Below are 23,490 nucleotides of genomic sequence, written 5' to 3'. Positions count from 1 at the left end.
TTCTGTTGTGCCACAACAGGAACTCCTATCCTGAATATTTTAATTACATGTGTCAATAAATTTCCATTTTGCTGAAGTTGGTTGGGTTCTGTCACTTATCCCCCAAAGGGCCTTGCTTTGAGGAGCTTAAGGGTGGGGCAAGCTCCAGGAACATCACACTGCATCCTCCCCACCTCCACCTCCAACACATTTCTCTGTTGATCTGTGTAGATGTAGTATTGGCCGGATGGAGAGACCTCCCCTTCCCTTGGCAGATTCTCTGACTCTGCACAACCTCCAACTGAAACCTTGGGTAATGAGTCAAATCCATTTTACCTGCCTTCACTAATCAAGGACTTGCATGTCCTAAACAATAAGATGTCTGAACGAGTTGTTTTCCAGGAGCTTGGAGTCAGCTGTGTCTCGTTCCAGCTGAGCCCGCTGAGATTGGACAGGACCACCGGGCAGGCGTGAGTGTTCCCTTGCCGACCTTTTGACGTCAGTGGGTCCAAGACTCCACCCTCAGATCGTGGTAAGTGCCTGCACTTTGTAACATACAGAGGCCCGTAGCTTGGTTGCACCTGTGCAGAACCACCATGACTGCACCTTTTCTCAATTGCCTTTCCCCACGCTCCCCACGCGGCCACCGCCCTGCTGCTTTATTCTCAATCCCATAAATACCCCAAACTCCTCCCCTTCAGGGAAGCAGATCTGAGATGTGTTTGCTTGCCTCCGTGCTTTGCTGCGAACCTCAGAGTCTCAGCGTTCTGGCTTGCAGTGTGTTGGGCAAAACGGAGCTGGTTCGGTGACAGCCCCACCCTCCAGGAGTACCCAAGGTAAATGTCCCCTTTCGTGGTACCTGTAACCTGGTATTTCCCACCACAGCCTCTGCCTTCCTGTTCAGTGAAGAGCACAGGCTTTGGAGTCCAGTTCGAATCCCAGCTCCAGGATTTCCTAAAAATGAGATCTTGTACAGGTCACTTGTTTCCTCTTCTGTCCGTGGGAGAAAGATCATCTACCTTCCTTCAGGAGATTAAAACAGGCACCTCTTACTTAGGGGCAGATTTTTCATGGCAGCTGATTTTTTTCAGCAGTAGCTACGAGGCGGAGTTCCTGTTGTGGTGCAGTGGAAATGAATCCGGCTAGGAACCATGAGGTTTCGGGTTCGATCCCTGGCTTCTCTCAGTGGGTTAAGGATCCCCTGTTGCCGTGAGCTGTGGTGTAGTTTGCAGACCTACTCAGATCTGGCGTTATTTGTGGCTGTGGTAGCTCTCCAATTCAACCCCTAGCCTGAGAACCTCCATATGCTGCGGGTGCAGCCCTTAAAAAAAAAAACACCCAGCTAGGAGGGACTCCAAAAATATACACCTGAGGGCCTGGGCACTCTTAGAGGCTGCCTGGGAAAATGGCAGCTAAACACATAAGATGATTTCTACGTAAAACAGCCTCCTTCGGCCAAAACAAGGGTGGAGCAGAGGCAAAGAAAGCCTGCTTCTAGGGAACCTGGCCTGGATGTGGGTCAGGCAGCCCCCCGCTGGCCTCCTGACCGGTCAGCACCTCTTTTCCCTCCCCTGCCCCAGCTCCTTGCTCCAGACGGACACACACAGGTGCTGCTGAAATGCCTGCCCAGTGACTCATTCACACTCCCAGAGACAGGGAACAGACAGTGATTCCCAGGAGTGCCCAGAGTCCTGATTTAGGAAGGAGGATTGAGTAGCAGGAACATGTGGGCCAGTCCCTGGGCCAGCCCCAAGGACAGTGGAAAGGTACACCCCTCCCCCAGCTCCATCCTGGGGAGCGCCTAGATCCAAAGGCAGGGACAGCTGAGCCAGTGCACTAGATGGAGGAGCAGGAGTGAGCCAGGACTCCCCCCACCGTTCTTGATTCACTGCAGCCCTGCTTCCCCAAGTGAGGGACTCATAAATGAGATGATTTCACACGAACCCAGGCCGGGACATTAAATAACTGGCTACAGAATGGATGAACCTTGAAAATATTACACTGAGTGAAAGAAGCCAGATACGAAATACCATTTGTATGATTCCATTTATACGAAATGCTCAGAATAGGCAAATCCATAGAAACAGAAAGTAGACCAGTGGCTACTTGGGGCTGGAGGGGTCTGATGAATGGGGAGTGATTGCTACTGGGTATGAGATTTCTTCTGGGGGGGGGGGACACAAGGTGTCCTAAAATTAGATCAAGTTATAGGATGGTGTGAACTTGCTACAAAGTTACACTTTGCGTGAATGGTATGGTATGTGAATTCTATCTCAATAAAGTGTTAATATGTGTATTAATAACAGCTGACTCCCAAGGGGAGAAAATCTGCTCCTTGTCAAGTCCCTCATAATCCTTCTGGTTTGTGGAGGACTTTGTCTCCTATAGATACTCTTGCCTCTTCACTCCCTCTCCAGCACGAGCTACTTTCTTGTTTGAAAAAGAAGCAGACTTGGAGTTCCCGTCGTGGCTCGGTGGTTAACGAACCCGACTAAGAACCATGAGGTTGCGGGTTTGATCCCTGGCCTTGCTCAGTGGGTTAAGGATCCAGCATTGCTATGAGCTGTGCTGTAGGTTGCAGATGCGGCTCGGATCCCGTGTTGCTGTGGCTCTGGCGTAGGCCAGCGGCTACATCTCCGATTGGACCCCTAGCCTGGGAACCTCCATATGCCGCGAGTGCGGCCCTAGAAAAGGCAAAAAGACAAAAAAAAAAAAAAAAAAGAAAGAAAAGAAAAAAGAGAAAAAAAGAAAAAGAAGCGGACTTCATGCTCAGCTCCTTAGGTAACACCACTTCACCAGACCTGTTTGCTTTCCATTGTGTTTGTTTTCCTGATTGTCTTCTAATTGCGGGGGCTGATCATTCACCTGTTCATTTAATTTATTCAACAAATATTTGTTGAGCATTATGCTGTGCCAGGCACTAGTCTAGGCATAGCAGACACAGCAGAGGAAACGACCAAAACGCCTTGCCCTTGTGCAGCTGGTGTCCTGCTAATGCAGACAATCTTAGCAGCAGGTGGTGCTCATGGGTTTTCAATCTCCTGCTTGGCCACTCATTAGCTGTGTGCCCTGGGACAAGTGACTTCACCTCTCTGTGCCTCAGCTTCCTCACGTGTCAAGTGGGGATAATCATTGCACCTAACTCAGGATTCAGGGAGTCAACGTGTGTAAAGGACCAGAACAGTGCCTGGCATATTGTAGGTGCTTCATGTTCACTACTATTATTTATTTTCATTTCTAGTTGTGATTTAAAAATCTTTCTCTTTATACGCATATATTTAAGTATAGGCTGCCTTTTAAAATAAATTTGAATAAAAAAAGGGAAGGGTGGAGAGCCCAAAAAATGGTACAGGTAAGGAAAAGAGGGCAAAAAAGCGAGGCGAGTGTATTTATGAGATGAAATTTGATAAGTCCTGAACTAGAGGAGATGGGGGGAGGGCAGTGACTCAGCTGGCACCCAGTGGAAACATAAAACTGTTTTCAGTGTCAGCATAAGGACAAGGCTTGTTCCTCAGTCTACAACTTGCAGATTTCTCCCCCACTCCCTCCCTCATCCTGCGGGATCCCAGGCCCTGGGGGTTGGCATGCCCCCCCAATACTTTAGACAGAGGGGTCCTGGAGCATAGGGGACCTCCGCTGCTAGATGAAGACAAGGCGGTGGACCTCAGGGCAGGAACAGTGCCGGAGCTGCCCAAGCCTCTCCCAGGTCCCTCGGCACCGGGGGTGGCCGGCCGCTTGCCACAGCAACAGCTGGTGCCTGCAAGACACGGGGCTGGTTCAGTGGCAGCGTGACTCTCCTGGGCGCCAGGGATATTTGCTTTCCAGGGCCTCTTTTCCATGCAAAAATATTTTACATCGGAGTTTACAGCTGTATTGTGTAAAGATAAATATAATCTGGACTGGAGTTCCCATCGTGGCAGAGCCAAACTGTGCTAAGAACCAACTAGGAACCATGAGGTTGCAAGCTTGATCCCAGGCCTCAATCATTGGGTTAAGGATCCAGCATTGCTGTGACCTATGGTGTAGGTCGCAGATGCAGCTCAGATCTGGCGTGGCTGTGGCTGTAGTATAGGCCGGCAGCTGTAGCTCCGATTGGACCCCTGGCCTGGGAACTGCCATATGCCATGAGTGGGGTCCCAAAAAAGCAAAAAAAAAATTATATATGTGTGTGTGTGTATATATGTACATATATATAAAAAATCTGGATTGGATTCAGTATCAGATCTTCATCATCATTATATCTTATTACTTCTGATTTTAAGGGGCTAAAGTAAAGCACTTTTGAGGACCCTAAAAGTGTGTGGGCACTGGGCCCCGTGTCTGCTGTGCCTGATGGGAAGTTGGCCCTGGGTTGCCCAGAACCGCTGATCCTAGGGGCCACACAGGGCAACCCAGACTCAGCTCGTAGGGCCTGGCAAAGTGGCACTTTTGCGTCCTTCCTGGGCACACCAGGGAAGCTGCTTAACCCCCTGGACCCCTTCTCCCTCCTGTTGGGAGGCAAGACAGTGGAGTGATTAAGAACACAGATTCTGGGAGTTCCCTCCCTGGCTCCCTAGTTAAACCCAATTAGGATCCATGAGGATGTGGGTTTGATCCCTGACCTCGCTCAGTGGGTTAAGGATCCAGCATTGCCATGAGCTGTGGGGTAGGTTGCAGACACAGCTGGGATCTGGCGTAGGCCAGCAGCTGTAGCTCTGATCCGACTCCTAGCCTGGGAACTTCCACATGCCGCCGATGTGGCCCTAAAAAGACAAAAAAGACACACACAGGAGTTCCCGTCGTGGCGCAGTGGTTAACGAATCCGACTAGGAACCATGAGGTTGCGGGTTCGGTCCCTGCCCTTGCTCAGTGGGTTAATGATCCGGCGTTGCCGTGAGCTGTGCTGTAGGTTGCAGATGCGGCTCGGATCCCGCGTTGCTGTGGCTCTGACGTAGGCCAGTGGCTACAGCTCCGATTCGACCCCTAGCCTGGGAACCTCCATATGCCGCGGGAGCGGCCCAAGAAATAGCAACAACAATGACAACAATAACAACAAAAAAAGACAAAAAGACAAAAAAAAAAGACACACACACAAGAAGATCTGCTATTGTCACTGCTGTGGCTCAGATTTGATGCCTGGCCTGGGAGCTTCCACATGCCTCAGGTGCTGTGCATCTCCCCCCCAACCAAAAAAAAGAGGAGTTCCTGCTGTGGCCTAATGGGATCTGAGGTGTCTCTGCAGCATCAGGGCATGGGTTTGATCCCCCACCACCACCCGAGGCACAGTGGGTTAAAGGATCCATCATTGCCACCCCTGCAGTGTATGTCACAGCTGCAACTTGGATCTGATCCCTGAACTCTGTATGCTGCGGGGCAGCCAAAAAAGAACACGGGTTCTGGAACTGGGGGGATTCATGCCCCAACTCCTGGGAGCCTCAGGTCCTTTAACGACAAAAGGAACCATACTCTGCGCCCCTCTGGCGTGCTGGGAGGGTTCAGTGAGATGCAGCGCATAAAGATGATCATGACAATAATGGCTAATCCTTTCAGCAACCAGAATGAACGATCCACGGCTACGGGGCAGCCACGTCGATGAAACGTGTGAACCTCGTGTCGAGCAAAAGAAGCCGAGTTCCAAAAGGTACGTGCTGCATGATCTCATTGACGTGATGATTGATGGGGAGGGGCAGACAAAATTGAACTGCAGGACCTACACGCAGGTGAGGAAGGCTATAAAGAAAACTGTACAGTGGATTTACCATGAAAGTCGGGACGGTGGTTTCCTCTATGGGGAGGGGGAACCTGGGGGGCTCGCGGGGTTCTGTTCCTTGCCTGGGTGGTGACGGCTGAGGTGGGTCCTCTTTGCAAACATTCGTTAACCCGTTCATATACGTTTTCGCGAATTCTCCCTAGGTATAAGTCACATCTTGTAAAAAGGCAAAATAGGAATTCTCTTGTGACACAGCAGGTTAAAGATCTGGCTTTGTCACTGCGGCAGCTCAGGTTGCTGCTGTGGCGAGGGTTCAGTCCCTGACTGGGAAACTTCTGTATACCAAAGGCATGGCCAAAAAGGAAAAATAAATAGATAAAAAGGCAAAATACTAACAATAACGACACACACCAATTGTGTGATGTGCCAGGCACTATTCTAAGCTTCTAAGCACAGTGTCTGGCACTTCATAGGCACTTCATAAATGATAGCATTTAAAGTTACCTCTATTATTGCCATTGTTAGTATAGAAAGTGGAATGGATGTCCCTGTCTCAACAGGGCTTGTGAGAGCTCTCAAATAAGCACCCACTTGATGCCCAGCACACAGTAGGTGCATAATTATGGTGGGTGTTCTTCTGCTTGCTCCAAACTCAGAGACACTTCTCATGCTAAATAAACCTTCCTAAAGCCCCCAAATGGCAGGCTAACCTTCCCCGGGCACTGGCCCTTTGCATGCCCGCCCTCGCCAGCTGCCCGTGGAAAGAATCCGGCTGGCAGCTCATTTCCATCCTCGCTTTGATCCTCCTCCTCTACCCAGTCCTGCCTGGTGAGCTCATGACCCAATCAGACCTTTCATCACCTGTTCTGTGAGCCTGGCCCGGCTGTGGGAGTGGGGAGAGCTGCCTCTCTCTGGCACAGCCCTGGCGCTGTTTTCCATCCCTGCCCATGCCTGGGAGAGGCAGCGGTTCTGTAACCCTCATCTCAGTCTCACCAAAGTGCCATGTTCCCGGAGTATTTGCATCCAAAAAGAGAAATTTGGGATTAATCAGTTTTAGGGCTGGAAAAGCTTATCTGAAGATGGACAGATAAACTGAGGCTCTAATAGCCCAAAGAATGAGTCGCTAATGGTAGAATCTCAGGTCCAAAATGGATAAGCATGGGGGATAAGACTGACAGAAAGTGGACTGAGAGGGCCTCTCTAGAGTGTGACGATATTGTCTGCCATTTATTTATTGGGCACCTATTATGTGCCAAGGACATCACATTTATTACACTTCATTTTCACAAAGTACATAGTATTATTCCCATTTTGTAAGTTTAATGTGATAGTAGCAGCTTCCATTACTAAGCATCCATGAGGAGCCAGATGCTGTGCAAAGGACTCAGGATCCTTCCTGAAATCCGAGTGGTGCAGGCTGTCAGGGTCGGAAGGAGGCCTTGCCTAGAGTGACATATCTCGTAAGGGCCAGGGGTTTGAATCTGCCAGATCTGCTCCCATGGCCTCGTGTTCAGATACACTTGCTCCCATGGCCTCTTGTTCGGATACACCTGTCCCTAACACACCATCTGGCATCGGCATCCCCTGCTCTGGGTTTGCAGTGAGTGGGGCTACTCATTTCTAAAAGGAAAGAAATTGGAGTTCCCGTCATGGCGCAGTGGTTAGCAAATCCGACTAGGAACCATGAGGTTGCAGATTCGATCCCTGTCCTTGCTCAGTGGGTTAAGGATCCGGCGTTGCCGTGAGCTGTGGTGTAGGTCGCAGATGCGGCTCGGATCCTGTGTTGCTGTGGTTCTGACGGAGGCTGGCAGCTATAGCTCCGATTAGACCCCTAGCCTGGGAAACTCCATGTGCTGCAGGAGCAGCCCAAGAAATGGCAAAAAGACAAAAATAAATAAATAAATAAAAATAAAAGGAAAGAAATTAACATCCTTGGAAAAAGGAGAACTCCCTGGATAGACCCCAGAGACAGCTCTCGTTCCTACGGTATAATAATCCCAGAGCTGGAAAAGCACAGGGGGAAACAGTCTAGAATTACCTTTCGAGCTTGGCCCAGCAGTCTGAGCAGTTTAAGTTCAAGGCCTGTTTCTGCCACTTGCTAGGTGTGTGACCTTGGGCACCTCTTTGTGAATCATTCTCATCTGGAAAGCAAAGATCCTGAAAGTATCCACTTTGGGCTCTTGGCATGTTTCAAGGGCATGCTGTGTATCAGTGTGTCCTCACCTCCTTCCATGCACCAGCGCCCCCTCCGTCCCCTGCTCATTCCACTTTGGCCTCCATGATGGCACGCTTCCACCTCAGGGCCTTTGCACTTGCTGTTCCCTCTGCCCGGAATATCCTTCCCCGACATCCACGTGGCCACCTCCCTCATTTCCTTCAGATCTCTGTTCAGATGTCACCTCCTTAGTGTCACCTTCTTTTCAAAATAACAACTCCCAGAACTTCCCCCGATTCTGCTTTCTTTTCCTACACTTATCTCCTGTCTGACAAATTAGATTTACTTGCCTAAGGTCTGCCTCCTCACAGCAGAATGTGTCTCTGTGAGAGAAGGGACCACAGCTGCTTTGTTCACTGCGTCTCCCTAGTGCCCAAAATATTGCCTGGCACGTGCTCAATAGTAAGTGCTCAACAAATACTTATTGAATGAACGAATGAATATAAAGAGCTTAGGATAATGCTTGGCAGAGAGTAAGCAGTAATAAATGTTAGCTACTAGTATAATGCTAAGTGCTTTCCAAGACACCTGCCCTTGTGGGAGGAGGCTAGGGGTTTGATATCAGCCAAATCAGGGTCAGATTCTGCTGTATGACCTTGACTAAGTCACAGTGCCTCTCTGATCCTCAGTTTTCCCATCTATAAAATTAGGGTAACCAAATTTGGCTTTTAAGGAAATTGAGGATTCAGCAATAAGACTAACTCCCGGAGTCCCCGTCGTGGCGCAGTGGTTAACGAATCCGACTAGGAACCATGAGGTTGTGGGTTTGGTCCCTGCCCTTGCTCAGTGGGTTAACGATCCGGCGTTGCCGTGAGCTGTGGTGTAGGTTGCAGACGCGGCTCGGATCCCGCGTTGCTGTGGCTCTGGCGTAGGCCAGTGGCTACAGCTCCGATTCGACCCCTAGCCTGGGAACCTCCATATGCCGCGGGAGCGGCCCAAGAAATAGCAAAAAGACAAAAAAAAAAAAAAAAAAAAAAAAAAAGACTAACTCCCTTCTCTTGAGTGCTTTCTGGATGCCAGGAGCTATGCTAAGTCCTCGATTTATACAATCTCACTTCACTTGGACCATGGCCCCATGGGGAAGTCCTCTTATCTGCATTTTCACATGAGGAAAGTGGGGTTCAGAGAGGCTATGAGATTGCCTGAGGTCACACAGCTGGAAACAGCAAAAGAGGCTTCTCCTCAGACATGGGGATCAGGACCCTCCTGGGCCCCACCCTGGCCAGAAAGGGGGATCTCGCTCCCTCTGCACCTTCATTTCTCAGGCAGCAGAGAAGCCCAGGCTCCACAGTCATGCTTCCCCCTGCCCGAGTCCCACCGCTTACCCTCTGGCCCCACCGCCATCCCCGTAGCAGCGCCGGCTCCTGGCATCCTGGGCGGGCCACTCACACCTCACACAAACCGTGTGGCCCCGGGTCAGATACCTTGTCCACTGGGCATGGGGCGCCCTTGCCTGCTGGCAGCTCCCTGGAATGGGCCCCAGCCGGAACTGGACACAATACCTGCAGCCACACAGGGAGACACCACCCCAAACACCTGTGAGCATTTATGGAGCAACTACTGTGTACCCACAGGTGTACTGTAGGCCTGTGTACCTGTAGGCCCAGGTCAGTAAAATTTCTACCTGCTATAGGGATCTTTTGGGCAACCCAGTCTGCAGTAACTGGTTGCATGCAAGAGACATGATTCCTGCTTTTTAAAGTTAACCTCACCGAGGGTTTCCACGGCCATTTCTTCTAAGCATCATATCCAAAAGACTATAGAGGTGACTTCTCATCTCTCTTCCCCCACTGGAACACCAGCTCCACAGTGGCAGAAGTTTTGTTTGTTCTGTTCACTGTAGTGTCCAACTCCTAGTCCAGGATCTGGCTCGATAAAAATTTGCTCAATGAATTGCTTGTCCCAGTGGAATAAGGAAACCCTGCAAGGTAGCTGTTGGCCCCAATTTACAGATTAGGAGACTGAGGACCAGAAAGATAACTTGCCCAGATTCACACAGCTAATAAGTGGTAGTGCCTAAAATGGAACCAGCTAATCCCCAAAGCCTCCATAGGCCCTCCGATGCACTTTGCAAAAGATCCTATTTTATAGAAAAGATTCGCCATGAGAATTATTTAAAAGGGAGGATTCTGATCACAGGGTATCTGAATTAAGACCCAGTTTGCCCAAATTTTACTTCTACGCAACTTTTTCTACAAGTAGCAGTAAATGGCACCCCCTGCTGACAAGATGCAGCTTGTCAAGGAGCTGGGGGCTTACGGTGTGGGGCTGCTGCCCCCTGGTGGCTTCAGCCTCTGGCAGGCCAGCTTTTTTTGGTTTGGGGTTTTGTTTTTTTTTTCTTTTTTTGTTGTTGTGTTTTTTTTTTCAGGAATAGCCCAAAGCCAGCCCAAAGCCAGCTCAAAGCCCTTTCCTGTCCCTTACTAGAAGCCTGTGATAATTGGAACTTTCGTCTTTCCAACGTGCTTTCTCTTGCCCTTTTGATGATTTATTTGGGAAAACTCTTGTCCTCACTTTACATAGTTTTGGAGGGGCAATCAGAGGGACTGGTCCCAGCTCCCCACACTTGCTCCTGGAGTAGGCAGAGGATTGAAGTGGACCAGTCAGAGGGCCCATGCTCTGGGCCATGGTGATTGGTTCACAGTTGGGCCTGGGATCCAAGCACGACCAATCAGAGTCTCCTCTAGAAAGGAGCCTATGAGACTGGGAGGACATGGAGCAGCTGGTGGGCAGCTTGGCTACTACAAGCAGAGAGGTTGCTTGTGAAGGAAGCCAATATATGTAGGGCAGGGGGAGAGGAAGTCTAGACAATATTTGACCTCTTGGCTCCAGCCATGCTTGAAGTTAATACTATTGCAAAACTTCCCCTAGTTATATAAACCAGTAATTCTCCTTTTCACTTGAGCCAGTTTGAGCTGAGTTTCTGTCACTCACAATGAAAGGAACCCTAACTGAGCCCTCCTCTCCGTCACCACTGCCTTAGTTCAGATTTCATTCTTAAAATTGGTATTTGTTGTGTAGCTACCATATGTCGGGCACTGTCCTAGAAGCTTGACCTCATTGCCACCGTCAGCAAAATAGTCTGACTCCAGTCCCTGAAACCCACCCTGATCCAAATCACCTTTGTTTCTTGTGTGGACCATTGCAGTAGCCTCCCCCTTGGTCTCCCTCATTCCTTCCTTGCCTCTCTGCGATCGAGTCTCCAAATAGCATCTAATAGGATCCTGTGAAAACCTAGGTCAGAGCTTGTCATTCCCCTGCCCCCAAACCCTCTCATGACTCCCATTTCATGCAGAGACAGTACCCAACTTCCACCACAGCCTATAGATCCTGTGCGATCTGGCTCTCTCTCCCTCTCCCTGAATTCCAGCCTGAACTTCTTGCTGCTCCTTGAACATACCAGGCATTCCCTGCTTCAGGACCTTTGCACTTGCTAGTCCCTCTTCAAATCATGCTCTTCCCCCAGGTGCTCTCCTTGATGTCTTAGTTCAAATGTCACCTTCTTGGTAAAGATGTCCCTGACTAGACTGACCGCCCCATGAGGACAAGCATTTCTGTCCTTTTTTTGTTCCTTGCTGTTGTCCCAAGGCCTAGCACAGTACTTGTCATATAAACAATAAACATTGAGTGAATGAGTGAGTGAACTTGAATAGACACCAATTATTAAGGACTTCAAAGTCCACGTTCATGAGCTTACAAATGTAATATGACAAGAAATAGGGAGATGTTGAAGCTGTTGAAATAAGAGAGCTAGGATGAAGGTTTAATCCAAATTAACACAAATTAGAGTCTGACTGTGGGTCCATTGGCTTCCACTTACCCTGCCATCTCCTGCTTCTTGGGGACACCTTGTTTTTCCCGCTCTTTCCCATAGCTGCCTGTGGTTATCAGAGCAGGGACTGTAGGCCAGGGAGAAAATAGAGTTAGGTAGCCCAGCACCCCCACCCCCACCCCCAAGGCTATGACACCCCAGGAGGCAGGACCAGGTACTCCTGGTGTCCCAGTTATTTGTGTGGCAGCCCGAGGGAGACTGTGGGATCTTGTAACTGGGTAGGTGCTCCCCCCAAGGACCCTTTCTGCAATGCTGGAGGCAGGATCCTATTTATCTCTCTTGAGACTCAGGGCCTAGCACAGTGGGTTGTATAGTGAATCTCAATAAAAAAAGTTCTTCAAATAAATGATTCTGATGAATGAGTGAGAAAAAGAGATGGTTATTAACTGGGTGGATGGGTGGCTGAAATGATGTGAGAAATAAAGGAAGAATGGAGGGGTGATGGATAAATGGAAGATGGGGAAAAAGGAGAGACAGGGAGTTCCCTGGTAGCCTAGTAGTTAAGGATCCGTTATTGACACTGATGTGGCGCAAGTGACTGCTGTGCCGCAGGTTCATTCCCTGGCCCAGGAACTCCCGTGTGCCATGACCATGGCCAAAAAGAGAGAGAGAGATGACAGCAGGGATGATGAACGGAAGGAAGGATGGATGGCGAGATGAAGGGATGAAAGAAATGAACAGTCTGGACGCCCTTGCCTGCACCATGCAGTCACCTCCTCCCTGGTTTCCCCTTTTAGTCTGCTGTCCCCACAGCAGTCAGAATGGTCCTCTAAAATGCAGGCAGAAGACAGGGAGTTCCTGTTGCAGCTCAGCAGGTTACGAAACCGACTAGTGTCCATGAGGACGCAGGTCCAATCCCTGGCCTCACTCAGTGGGTTAAGGATCCAGCATTGCCATGAGCTTTGGTGTAGGTCGCAGATCCAGCTTGGATCTGGCATTGGTTTCAGTGGCTGTGATGTAGGCCAGTAGCTGCAGCTCCAATTCACCTCCTAGCCCGGGAACTTCCATGTGCTGCAGGTACAGCCCTACAAAGAGAAAATAAATAAATAATAAAATGTAGGCAGAAGACAGAGGACAGAAAGTCACAGGAAGTGACAGCCAGAGCACATTGAGCTTATAGATTGTGACAATGTGTGGCTTTCACCCTGAGGGCTCTGGGTGCTACTGGAGGATTTAAAGCAGGAGGGTGACACCATGCAGTATGGCCTCCGTGCCCCTCCAGGCTGCAGCCTGGGGAGAGACTGGAAGCGGGCAAGTTAGCCCAACTGCCTGTACTTCTACCCCTTCAGAAAAACCACTGTCACCCTCTTGGTCAATTTCTTTAGCTGTTAAATAGGCATCACCTATTTTTTTGTAACGATATAAAAGCCTTTTGTCAGGATGTACAATGTGGCAACATCTGCTCTTTTGCCTGCCCTGCATCCATTCTCCCCAATTGTCCTTTGCAGAACACCCCTCCCCTACTCTCATTCACATGGGGCTAACCCACCCCTCCAGCCTCAAAGGGACCACATGCCCCAGGCTTGGCCAATCAGAGTACTGCATCACTCTGGCCGTACTGATTGGTTCAGCAGTGGCCACAGGACCCAAGTCAAGCCAATGAGACTTCATCCTAGGACATTTGCTGAAACTAAGGGCAAAGAGGCCTTTTCTTCCAGCTGCCGAGCTGGGTGCAAGGAAGCCTGGAGCTAACAAAGACCATTACAGGGGGAATGCCTGCCTGAGAATAGATGCCAACTCAGGACAACAGAGCAGAGAGATGGAGAGAGATTCCAGGCAACATTGCTTGGGCTTCTGGATCCAGCCATCCCTGAATGCAGAACTTGGATTTTCAGTTACATGAGCCACAAATTTTCGCACTAGTCAGGTTAAGTTGGGTTTCCTGTCTTCATTTAAACCAAGCCCTGACCAGTTCACGCTGGGAGATAAGAAAGAAGACACTGAGATGCCCAGAGGAGGACAGAGGTTCTTACCTCATTTACAAGGTGAGGAGAGGGATCAGGGCAAAGGAAGACAAAGTCGCACCCTCGACTCAGACCCCACACAGAACTTATGGTGGGCCCTGCAGTCCAGCCAAGCTGTTCCCACTGGCAGCTACCCCCAGGGCCACCCCAACTCACGCAAAGACTGTTGGCACTCCACTCCCTGGTGGTTGCGATACTCCACGCAGCCAGCCCGTTCTTCCAATGGGGGGCAGGGAGCACCCCCGTTCCTCGGCTCCTGCAGCACATGCCTCTGGCGGACGCGGTAAGAGACCTGGCAGGGCTTGACACAGCGACTCCAGCCACTCCACTCTGCCACGACACAGGACACCGCTGGAAGAGAAGGTGGCATCTCCAAGGGCAACTTCTATGACATTTGCCAGTGGCCAGGTCTTGTCCACCTTTCCCACAGGCTGAAGCCCCCAGAGCAGCACACTGAGCACGAGAACTCTTGCAAACCCGAATCCACGGCTGCCTTAAAACTGTCCCTATGACAAATGTTTATCCATCTTCCTAACCTTAGAATTCCACATTTTATTTACCCATCGTCCTGTTAGTGATCATTCTGGTGGTTTCCATCACTCATTCCTCCACTAAACAAATGCTAGGTAGTTAAGGCAACTTATTTCACCTCCCCATGCCTCAGTTTCTTCCATTGTCAAATGGGTATAAGAACAGTATTCACCTGACGGAGTGGCCTTGAGGCTTCAACCCGATGTGACATATAAAGCGTAATTGCCCATGCGCATAGTAGGTGCTCAGTAAACACTAGCTATTCCTCTGCAGCAGTGAAACCACAGCTCCACTAGCAACAATGGGGATGGAAAGAAGCCTCTTGCAGAAGCTATTTCTGGTGTGATACTATTTAGCACAGTTTTAAAGACTGCAAAAAGTGCTATACAGTGTTTAAGAATTAGGACAGGTAATATACATTATATATATGATACTATATACATATGTATCATATATATTGTCTATATACCTAAGTGTATATCTGTATGTATATGTATGCACGTACCCATGTCAATCTTCAGTCTTTGCGAGTTCACCTATTTGCTAAAATTGATTTGTAACCCCCAAACCAACATTTGAGGCACTTCTGCAGTCATGTGCAGACATATGCAAAACAATAACAATTTTGAGTCATCCGACATGCATGTTCACAGCTAAGGTCAAACAAGGCCCCATCTGCCTTGCTGGAGGGAGGCGGCCGGTGGCAGCGTGGTTCAGTTCAAGGATCCTGGGCTCCGGGACCAGGAGGACTGGCTTTGAATTCTAACTCTGGCACCTGTTAGTGGGGCAGCCCCAGGCCAGTCACTTAACGTCTCCAAATCTTATTTTTCTCCTCTGGGTGATTTCTTTTTCTGGCCAAGCCTGTGGCATGCAGAAATTCCCGGCTAGGGATCAAACCCGAGCCAAGCAGTGACAACACTGGATCCTTAATCTCTAGGCCATCAGGGAACTCCTCATTTTTCTCTTTTGTAAAATAAAATAGAATCTACCAGAATGAGGTGTTTTTAGGATTTAAGATTATACTCTATGCGAGATATGTTTGCATATATGTCCCCGAGGAGCAACGGAGCAATGGCTCAGTATTTGTCAATTCGGTATTCATGAGTTTAACTACCATAAATCGTGAGAACTGACTGTACATATTTTATAGATGTTGAATATATATATATATATGTATATATATCAGCAGAAGTTATAAATACCAAATTCAGCACGGCAGTTAAATCTGAGGAGAAAGGAAAAGCATGCAGAAGCCCCAGTGGTATCCATTAAGACTCATTTCTTCGCTTTTCATGTTACATTATTGTTGTGCTGATCTCTCTACATTGGGGTATGTCTAAAATATTTCATCTTAATAAAAGAGGGTGGGGGGCTCCACATCCATGAGGTGCTCCCCGTGCCCACCATATTCAGGGGCCCAGTGAATAGGTACTTTCTGATGATGCAGCCTTTTTTTTAGGGCCGCACCCGCCACATATGGAAGTTTCCAGGTTAGGGGTCAAATCAGAGCTATAGCCACCAGCCTACACCGCAGCAACGCCAGATCCGAGCCGAGTCTGCAACCTACACCACAGCTCACGGCAACGCCGGATCCTTAACCCACTGAGCGAGGCCAGGGATCGAACCTGAGTCCTCATGGTTACTAGTCAGATTGATTTCCGCTGCGCCACGACGGGCACTCCCTGAGGATGTGGCCTTTGAGACCTCCAGCTTCTTCCTCCAAGTCCACTGTCCCAGGACAGATGCGAAGCTCTGAGAAGATAGTAAATGCGCAATAGTGCAGGGATCTCTGTACACTTACTCGGCAACGACTCAGGGCCTATACTTTGTGCGAAGCGCTGCCCCGGGTGATGGGATTACAGGGGAGCAAAGTAGGAAAGGCCCTTGCCCTGGAGGAGCTGACATTCTCGGTGGGGAAGACAAGAAACAATACAATAGATGATGTGATTTCAACTAGTGATCCATGCTCTGAGAAAATCCAAAGCAGGATAAGAGTGGCAGGGGTAGGGTGACAGGAAACTGTTTTAGAGGGGATGGGGTGGGGGGGGTGGCTCTGTGACAAAGGACATCTGAGGAGGCAAAGGGGAGGTGTGTATGTATCTGATGGGGACATGTTCCAGGCAGAGGGAACAGGCCTGGGGGCAGGGTCCAGGTTAGATGCTGGAGGGACAGTGAGGAGGCCAGTGTGGCTAGAGCATACAAAGCAGGAAGGAAAGTGGCAGGAGGTGACATCAGAGAGAAAGAAGCCAGCAGTGATGGGATTCAGAGCCTTGATGACTATTGTAAGGAAGCTGGATTTTATTCTAAGCACGAAAAAAAGCCACTACCAGGTTCTGAGCAGAGAAGTGACATCATCACATTTAAGGTTTTAACCAGATGTTTGTAGCCACTGGGTGGAGGTCAGGGTAGGAGCAGGGAAACCAGCAAGACAGCTACTGCAGCTGTCCATGCAAAGAGTATAATCTGCAATAGAAAAACCTAGGAAAAGTGAGTTTTGTGTCAAAGGAAGTGTTCGTAGAGTGGCTGGATAACCAGGCAGGGAGGCTGCAGACCAGATCCAGGCACTGGCCGGGAAGCTGGGCCAAGGGGAAGCACCAAAGTCCTGCCGTATCCTCCACCAGGCAGATGAGAGATTCTGCAGAAAATTAGGCAGATGGCACCCTAAACATATTCGTTCCAGGCCGCTGGCATCTGTGATGTCACCAAGCAGCATGCACAGCTGACACCCCCAGGAACTGTCATCACACCTCACCTAGACCTAGGGTGGCAATATTCGCACACCCACATGATTATTCATATCCTGCCAGCCTCCTCAACTAGAATGTCAGCCCTTCAGCAGCAAGGGTCTTGTACTCTGTAGAATCCCAGGGACAAATACAGTGCCAGACACAAAGGACCCAGTAAGTAAGGAGTCAGTGACTACTGAAGGAGCCTTCATGAAAGCAAAGGAAATATGACCTCAGGTTGGCCTTGCTAAAAGGAACCACCAGATGGCAGTGTTTCTCAAAACAAAGGCTTCCTCCCCTTTTTGTGTGTAAAGGAGAAATTCTAACTTATCAGTGCAGCTGAAAGAGATGGGGGTTGGAAGAGATTTTAAGGTTGCTCTTCCAGCCCTGGAGACCCAGATAACATCGTTTCAGCTGAGCCTGCTGGAGCCAGACTGAATTTCCCACAGTCCCCTTGGATCCCTCCACCCCCATGCCAACAGGCCCAGGCTCATCAGGAAATGCTGTTCTGAACAATTCAAACCCCAGCTTCTTCTCTGAACCTCACTGCCCGGCCTGCTGACCGTCCACCCTCCTCACTGTCTACCAAAGGGCCTTTTCTAGAACATAGTTCTGGCCTATCACCTAAAGTCCTTTAGTGGTTCCTTTCTCTATTGAGATGGTTTCACAAACGTCTTTGTGATAGTGGATCAGAGACTGCCAAGACTACTGACTAAAAATCAAAGGGTTTCTGCAATGTGCCACCCAGTTACCCACTGCCTCCTCCTCCTCCTGTTTAATGTTTCAACACACTTCTACTTAGAGTTCCCCAAAATGCAGGGTCCCTCCAAGCCTCCTTAACCCCATCTTCTGGCAACATCACTTCAGTTTTCTTTCGAGGACCAACCCTTCCCACTCTCAGTCCACAGAGTCTGGATAGGGCTGACCTCACCTTCTCATTCCTAGGATAGGGCTTGTGACCCAGACATGAGCAACTGACACATTCCTTCACCCTCAGCTCAGTGATTTTTTTGGATCATGAATGAGTATGTGACCCAATCTGAGCATATGAGAACTGTCCCTAAGATTTTAACTGGAACAACTAGGAAAGTATCTCTTATTTCAGTAAAGACATCAGTTTGGCGCTATTAGGTACTACATTTGTCAACACTTGGTGACAGCATGCCTTAGACTGAAGCTAACACAAGCAGAGATGAAAGGTGGAAAGAGTCCTGGTGACATCCTTGGAGTCCCTGGATCCAGCCATGCCTGAAGCTGGCCCAGAATCCATGGATTATTTTTCAGTTATCTGAGTCAATAAATTTCCTTTTTAGCTTAAGTAATATGAGTTAAGCCACAACCCTATGATTACTGACTAATATGATGAACACATAAGTGCATAATGGGGACTTCGATACTTAGAGGGTCAAGGTGAAAATTAAGAGCATAAAATACTTGAAAATGTTCAGTAAGGAACTTGAAAAACATAAAGTAATGATGTTCATCTTTTAAGGCTTTCCTAGCCACTCCAGCCCCACTCTCTCCCTGCCGCCACCCTATCCTCACCAATCATTCCAAACTTCATCTTGCTCTGACTGAGATTGTTTCTTTCTCTCACAGCCACCCTGTCTCCTAAAAAATAGACCATAAGCTTGAGGGGGATCTGAGTCTGATCTTTCCAACACCCACTACTCCCAGCTGAGCTGGGCACATAGCAGGTGGCCAGCAATGTAGTTGAACTGAAGGTGGACGATGTCAAGGATTCAAGCTTCCCTCCTACAGCAGGCCTAAGTCCCTCCCCTGTCCCAAGCAGCCATATGATATTGTGATCTGGAGCCAGGCTGCTGGGTTTAAATCCCAGATCTGCTGCTTAATAGCTGGATAACTTAGAGTCAGTGGGTCACTACCTCTCTGTGTCTCTGCTTCATCTGTAAAATGGGCAGAATGACACTGTCTATTCAGAGAGTTTTGTTATGGGGCTTAGAGGAGACAATTTATTTAAAAGACCTAAAACAACATTTCCCTGGCACTTGATAAGTGCCAGTCAACTCCTGAAGTTGGTCCATTTTATCACCTCAATTGCTAATGGTAAAATACGCTCTGGAGTTCCCGTCGTGGCTCAGTGGTTAACGAATCCAACTAGGAACCATGAGGTTGCGGGTTCGATCCCTGGCCTCGCTCAATGGGTTTAAGGATCTGGTGTTGCTGTGAGCTGTGGTATAGGTTGCAGAGGTGGCTCCGATCCCTCAGTGCTGTGGCGGTGATGTAGGCCAGCGGCTACAGCTCCAATTAGACCCCCAGCCTGGGAACCTCCATATGCCACGGATGTGGCCCTAGAAAAGACAAAAAAAAAAAAAAAAAAAAAAAACCATCTCTTGCCTCCTAATTGGTCCCCATGTTCCCTTCTGCACTGCTCCCCTGGGAGACAGAAAAGTGAACTTTTCCCAGGTCTTTTCATAAAGGCTCAGCTCTGCCCCAGCCCAGAGGGAGGCAAATCCTGGACCCACTGCCTTTTTGATGCCTTCTGAAAGGAGCAAAACAAAGAGTGGCCAAAGCTTTGAGGTGCTGGGCCCACCAGCCCCCCAGCTCTTTATACAAAGGAAAAAAGCTGGGGAGCTGATAATATTGTGTGATCCTGTGGGCATGGATCAGACCGTGGGAAAGTATCACAGATCCCTCTGCCCAGTCCCCTTCCTGGGGGCCCCTCCATTACTGTGGGGGGGGGAGTCTTGGGGGTGCAGATGAGTCAACAGCCTTCCCAAGACAGTCCCTTTGCAAGTTTAATCTGGGAGAGTCTAATTGCTATGACTTGGGAAGACACCACGCCCAAAATTACTCTCTCCTCTCTTGGGGCTACCTGAACTCCCACGGAAAGGGCATCAGCCCAGGTCCAAATCCCGCTGGATCACCCTGGCTGGCCAAAGCCTTATCTAAGCCAGGCTCTTCCCATCTCCTGAAGAGGGACGTTATTACAGACCAGAGCCCTTGAGCGCGCTGTGATGCAGTAATCAGGTTGGATGGGATGCCCCACCCCCAGAGCAGGTTGCTGATCAATGAGTCCCTTCAGTTTTGAATTTTTTAAAGCTGCCCTCTTTTAAATGTCTGTTTCTGAAGGAAGCCCCACTGATGTCTTTGGATGGAGAGGGCCAACCACTCACTCTTCTCCCTGACAAAAATTAAATCACAGCCACTTGGCAAGGTGACAGAATTTAGATTTTTGCCTCCAAGGAGAGTAAAAAGGTTATTCCTGGGATTAAAAAGGACTGAGTCCTCCCCAATTAATGACTCAACAAAAGTGGACCCTAGTTTCAGAGCCTGCTGGATACTAGTCTAGCTTGGGGTGGGGTGGCAGTGTCTTGACAGGCAATTGATCTAGACCCTGGAACAGTGGCCACAGCCGGCACTGGGACCACAGCGGGGTGTTACCTGCCTACAGATCAGGAACCCCCACCTCCACTCCCCCATCCCAACTCCCGTCCCGTCTAAGTTTTACTCTGTTCCACACATACTCAGTTCCTCTGTCCCTCCGGAACCACCCAGCGGGTTTCTCCCTGGCTCTGAATCCTTCCACTCCAAGCCCTCTCCGGGTTTCCGCAGCTCCCGGGTTTCCACAGCTCCCAGGTTTCCGCAGCTCCCTGGTCCCCTCAGCACCCTCTCTATTTCTCTGGTGACCCCAACCCCTGCCCGCGACTCACTGGGTGCTTCCGCTCCTGTCACTGCACCCTGCCAAACCTCATGTCCTTCTGCCAAGCTAGGTTTGCCAGATAAAAGACAGGACGCCCTGTATTCAAATCAGAAATTCAAATTCCGGAGTTCCCATAGTGGCACAATGGAAAGGAATCCAACTAAGAACCATGAGATCGTAGGTTTGATCCCTGGCCGCGCTCAGTGAGTTAAGGATTCCGCGTGGCTCTTGGCATAGGCCGACAGCTATAGCTCCGATTTGACCCTGAGAATGGGACCTTCCATATGCCGCAGGTGGGGCCCTTAAAAAAAATTTTTTTTTTAATTTCAAATTCTGATTTGAATTTCAGAAAAAGAGTAATTTTAATATAAGTGTGGTCCATGTAATATCGAGGACATGTATATACTTTAAAAGTATTGGTTGTTGATCTGAAATTTGAGGTGAAGTGGGCATCTTGGATTTTTATTTGCTAAACCTTGAACCCTACGCCAACGCGCTCCTTCTCCTTCCTCGCACCCACCGCCACGCGCTTCCCGAGCCTGCCTGGCCGCAGGTGCCCCTGCTCCCTCTTACTCCTTGGTCCTGTGTGCGCCCCCTCCTCTCTCGACCCCTCAGGTCCGCACGCGCTTGTTTCTATGGGCGCCCCGTGTCCCTCACCCAAGAGCCTGGCTCGCACCCCACCTCCACAAGCCCTCCTTCCTCGCGCCGCCTTCCAAGTCCCGCGCGCAGTCCTTGCACCCCCTCCTCTCACACGTCCCTCTAGCCTCCACGCATGCTTCTCCATTTTATCCACCCCCCGCCCCCAGACTGGCGCGGCCGTGTGCGTGGCCAGAGCATCTGTCTCCACGCGCATCTTCCCAGACCCGGTCCCCCCATCCCACCCCGCCTCCCGGTGTCCTGCGCATCTGCGTCCCCCTTGCTTGCGCGCCCTTCCAGGTCCAGATCCCCCTCTGAGGGCGGCTTCCTGTCTTCCTTGCACCGTCTCCCTGCAGTACTCCGCACCCGTCGGCGCTTAGAGCTCGGCCCCCGCCACATGCTTCTGCGGGCGCACCTGGGCAGGCCCGCGCGTAGTCCGGGCAGCAGTCCCGCACCGTGCCGCACGCCTGGTCGCAGAAGCAGCGTGGGGGCCCGCGGGCAGCGCAAGTTGGGTCACGGCCCGGGCAGCAGCGGCCCAACGCGGCGCAGCCCTGCCCCAGCCAGCGTGTGCCCCACGGTCCCCGTGCCCAGGACACTGTGGCCACCACCGTCAGGCCGAGCGCCAGCGGCAGCACCCGCGCTGCGCGGCGCGGGGCCATAACTGAGCTCATGCTGGGAACCCGAGATCGTCGGGCACCAACCCTGCACAGCCCGCCCCGTTCTGGGGCGGAGGCTCCTGGCCGGACCCCTCCCCAGACCCACCTCCTACCTGTCATGGAACTGTTATCCACCCTCATCCATCTTATCCAAACTTTGCAGTTTGTGGTGGTGAAATATCAAGATAATAGTAAAAATAACAGCAGCAGCTTTTCAGGGTTCCCCACTGCCCCCAGGTTCCAGAGAGAAAGAAGTGATTCAGACGTTCATCAGAAGAATACATTATAATAGATAACAATAGTGTATTATTATAGCAATAATAAGAGTAATAGCCAGTATACCATAATTATAACAATAATATCAATAATAGTTGCCAATTTTTTTGACCACACTCCCAGCATGAGGATCTTCCCAGGCCAGGGGTTGAACCCATGCCACAGCAGTGACCTGAGCTGCAGCAGTGATAATGACAAGTCCTTAACCACTGGGCCACCAGGGAACTCTACCAATATTAAAAATAGTAATAATAAGGAGTTCCCATTGTAGTCCAACATAAGGAATCCCATTAGTATCCATGAGGATGTGGGTTCAATCCCTGGCCTCACTCAGTGGGTTAAGGATCCAGTATTGCCTTGAGCTGCAGTGTAGTTCGCAGAGGCAGCCCAGATCCTGCATTGCTGTAGTTGTGGTGTAAGCTGGCAGCTACAGCTCTGCTTCGACCCCTCGGCTAGGAACTTCCATATGCTGCGGGTGCGGGCTTAAGAAAAAAAAAGACCAAAAAAAAAGTAATAATAGGCATAATCATTGCCAAGAAAGGAGCTTGGGAGCCAGGATGTGTACCAGGCTCTTTGTGTGATATCAGTGTTGCACAAAACTGAGTCCCTTGGCTATGCCTTTGTTTTTTGTTTACCCCTACCAATTTGAGCATCATTTCCTAAATATTTCTCCTTAACTTGACTCATTTTTTAAAAAATTTTTTAAATGATTTATTTGTTACAAACCTATATCGCTCAAGAGGATGAGAAGACCAGCTACAGACTGGGAGAAAATATTTACAAAAGACACATTTGATAATGGACTGTTATCCAAAATATACAAAGAACTCTCAAAACAAGAAAACAGTTCAATTTAAAAACAAGCCAGCCGTCATGCTCAGCAGAAATAAATCTGACTAGTAACCATGAGGATGCAGGTTCGATCCCTGGCCTCACTCAGTGGGTTAAGGATCCAGAGTTGCTGTGAGCTGTGGCATGGTTCACAGATGCAGCTTGGATCCCGAGTTGCTGTGGCTGTGGTATAGGACAGCAACTACAGCTCCAATTCTACCCCTAGCCTGGGAACCTCTGTATGCTGTGGGTGCAGCCCTAAAAAGACAAAAAATTTTAAAAATTAAAATGAGCCAAAGACTTAGACACTGCACCAAAGAAATACAGATGGCAAAAAAGTATATGAAGAGATGCTCCACAGTATGTCATTAGGAAAATGCAAATTAAAATAATGAGACACCACTACAAACCTATTAGAATGACCAAAATCTGGAACACTGACACCACCAAGTGCTGGTGAAGAGGTGGAGCAACAGAGACTCATACATTGCCGA

General features: G+C 49.6%; 1 protein-coding gene and 1 long non-coding RNA gene across 2 annotated transcripts in view; one reads left to right on the top strand and one right to left on the bottom strand.

Annotated features, from left to right (window-relative positions):
- LOC106506050 overlaps positions 64-23,490 on the top strand; it is a 60,538-nt gene continuing 37,111 nt past the window's right edge. Inside the window, exons 1-2 of the long non-coding RNA XR_002339902.1 lie at positions 64-815; positions 5,509-5,599. This is a non-coding gene — a long non-coding RNA (uncharacterized LOC106506050). The remainder of the gene's footprint in view (positions 816-5,508; positions 5,600-23,490) is intronic.
- LOC100524118 (somatomedin-B and thrombospondin type-1 domain-containing protein-like) lies at positions 8,856-15,715 on the bottom strand. The gene is made up of 3 exons (XM_021077519.1): positions 13,833-15,715; positions 11,701-11,779; positions 8,856-9,385 (listed from the first exon to the last, which is right to left on the bottom strand). Exons 1-3 carry the CDS (start codon positions 14,044-14,046, stop codon positions 9,205-9,207), a joined length of 474 nt encoding a protein of 157 aa, XP_020933178.1. The 5' UTR covers positions 14,047-15,715; the 3' UTR covers positions 8,856-9,204.

The sequence above is a fragment of the Sus scrofa genome, chromosome 17 (genome assembly GCF_000003025.6).
Source record: "Sus scrofa isolate TJ Tabasco breed Duroc chromosome 17, Sscrofa11.1, whole genome shotgun sequence".
NCBI lineage: Eukaryota > Metazoa > Chordata > Mammalia > Artiodactyla > Suidae > Sus > Sus scrofa.
This window is presented reverse-complemented; position numbering and strand designations above follow the sequence as displayed.

Coding starts and splice junctions, on each gene's coding strand:
- LOC100524118 (XM_021077519.1), bottom strand. CDS start 14,046: ATGCCACCTTCTCTTCCAGCGGTGTCCTGTGTCGTGGCAGAGTGGAGT. Junction 11,780..13,832: donor GGAGTGCCAACAGTCTTTGC/GTGAGTTGGGGT, acceptor CCTGGCCTACAG/TCCCTGCTCTGATAACCACA. Junction 9,386..11,700: donor AAGAAGCAGGAGATGGCAGG/GTAAGTGGAAGC, acceptor GTGTGGCTGCAG/GTATTGTGTCCAGTTCCGGC.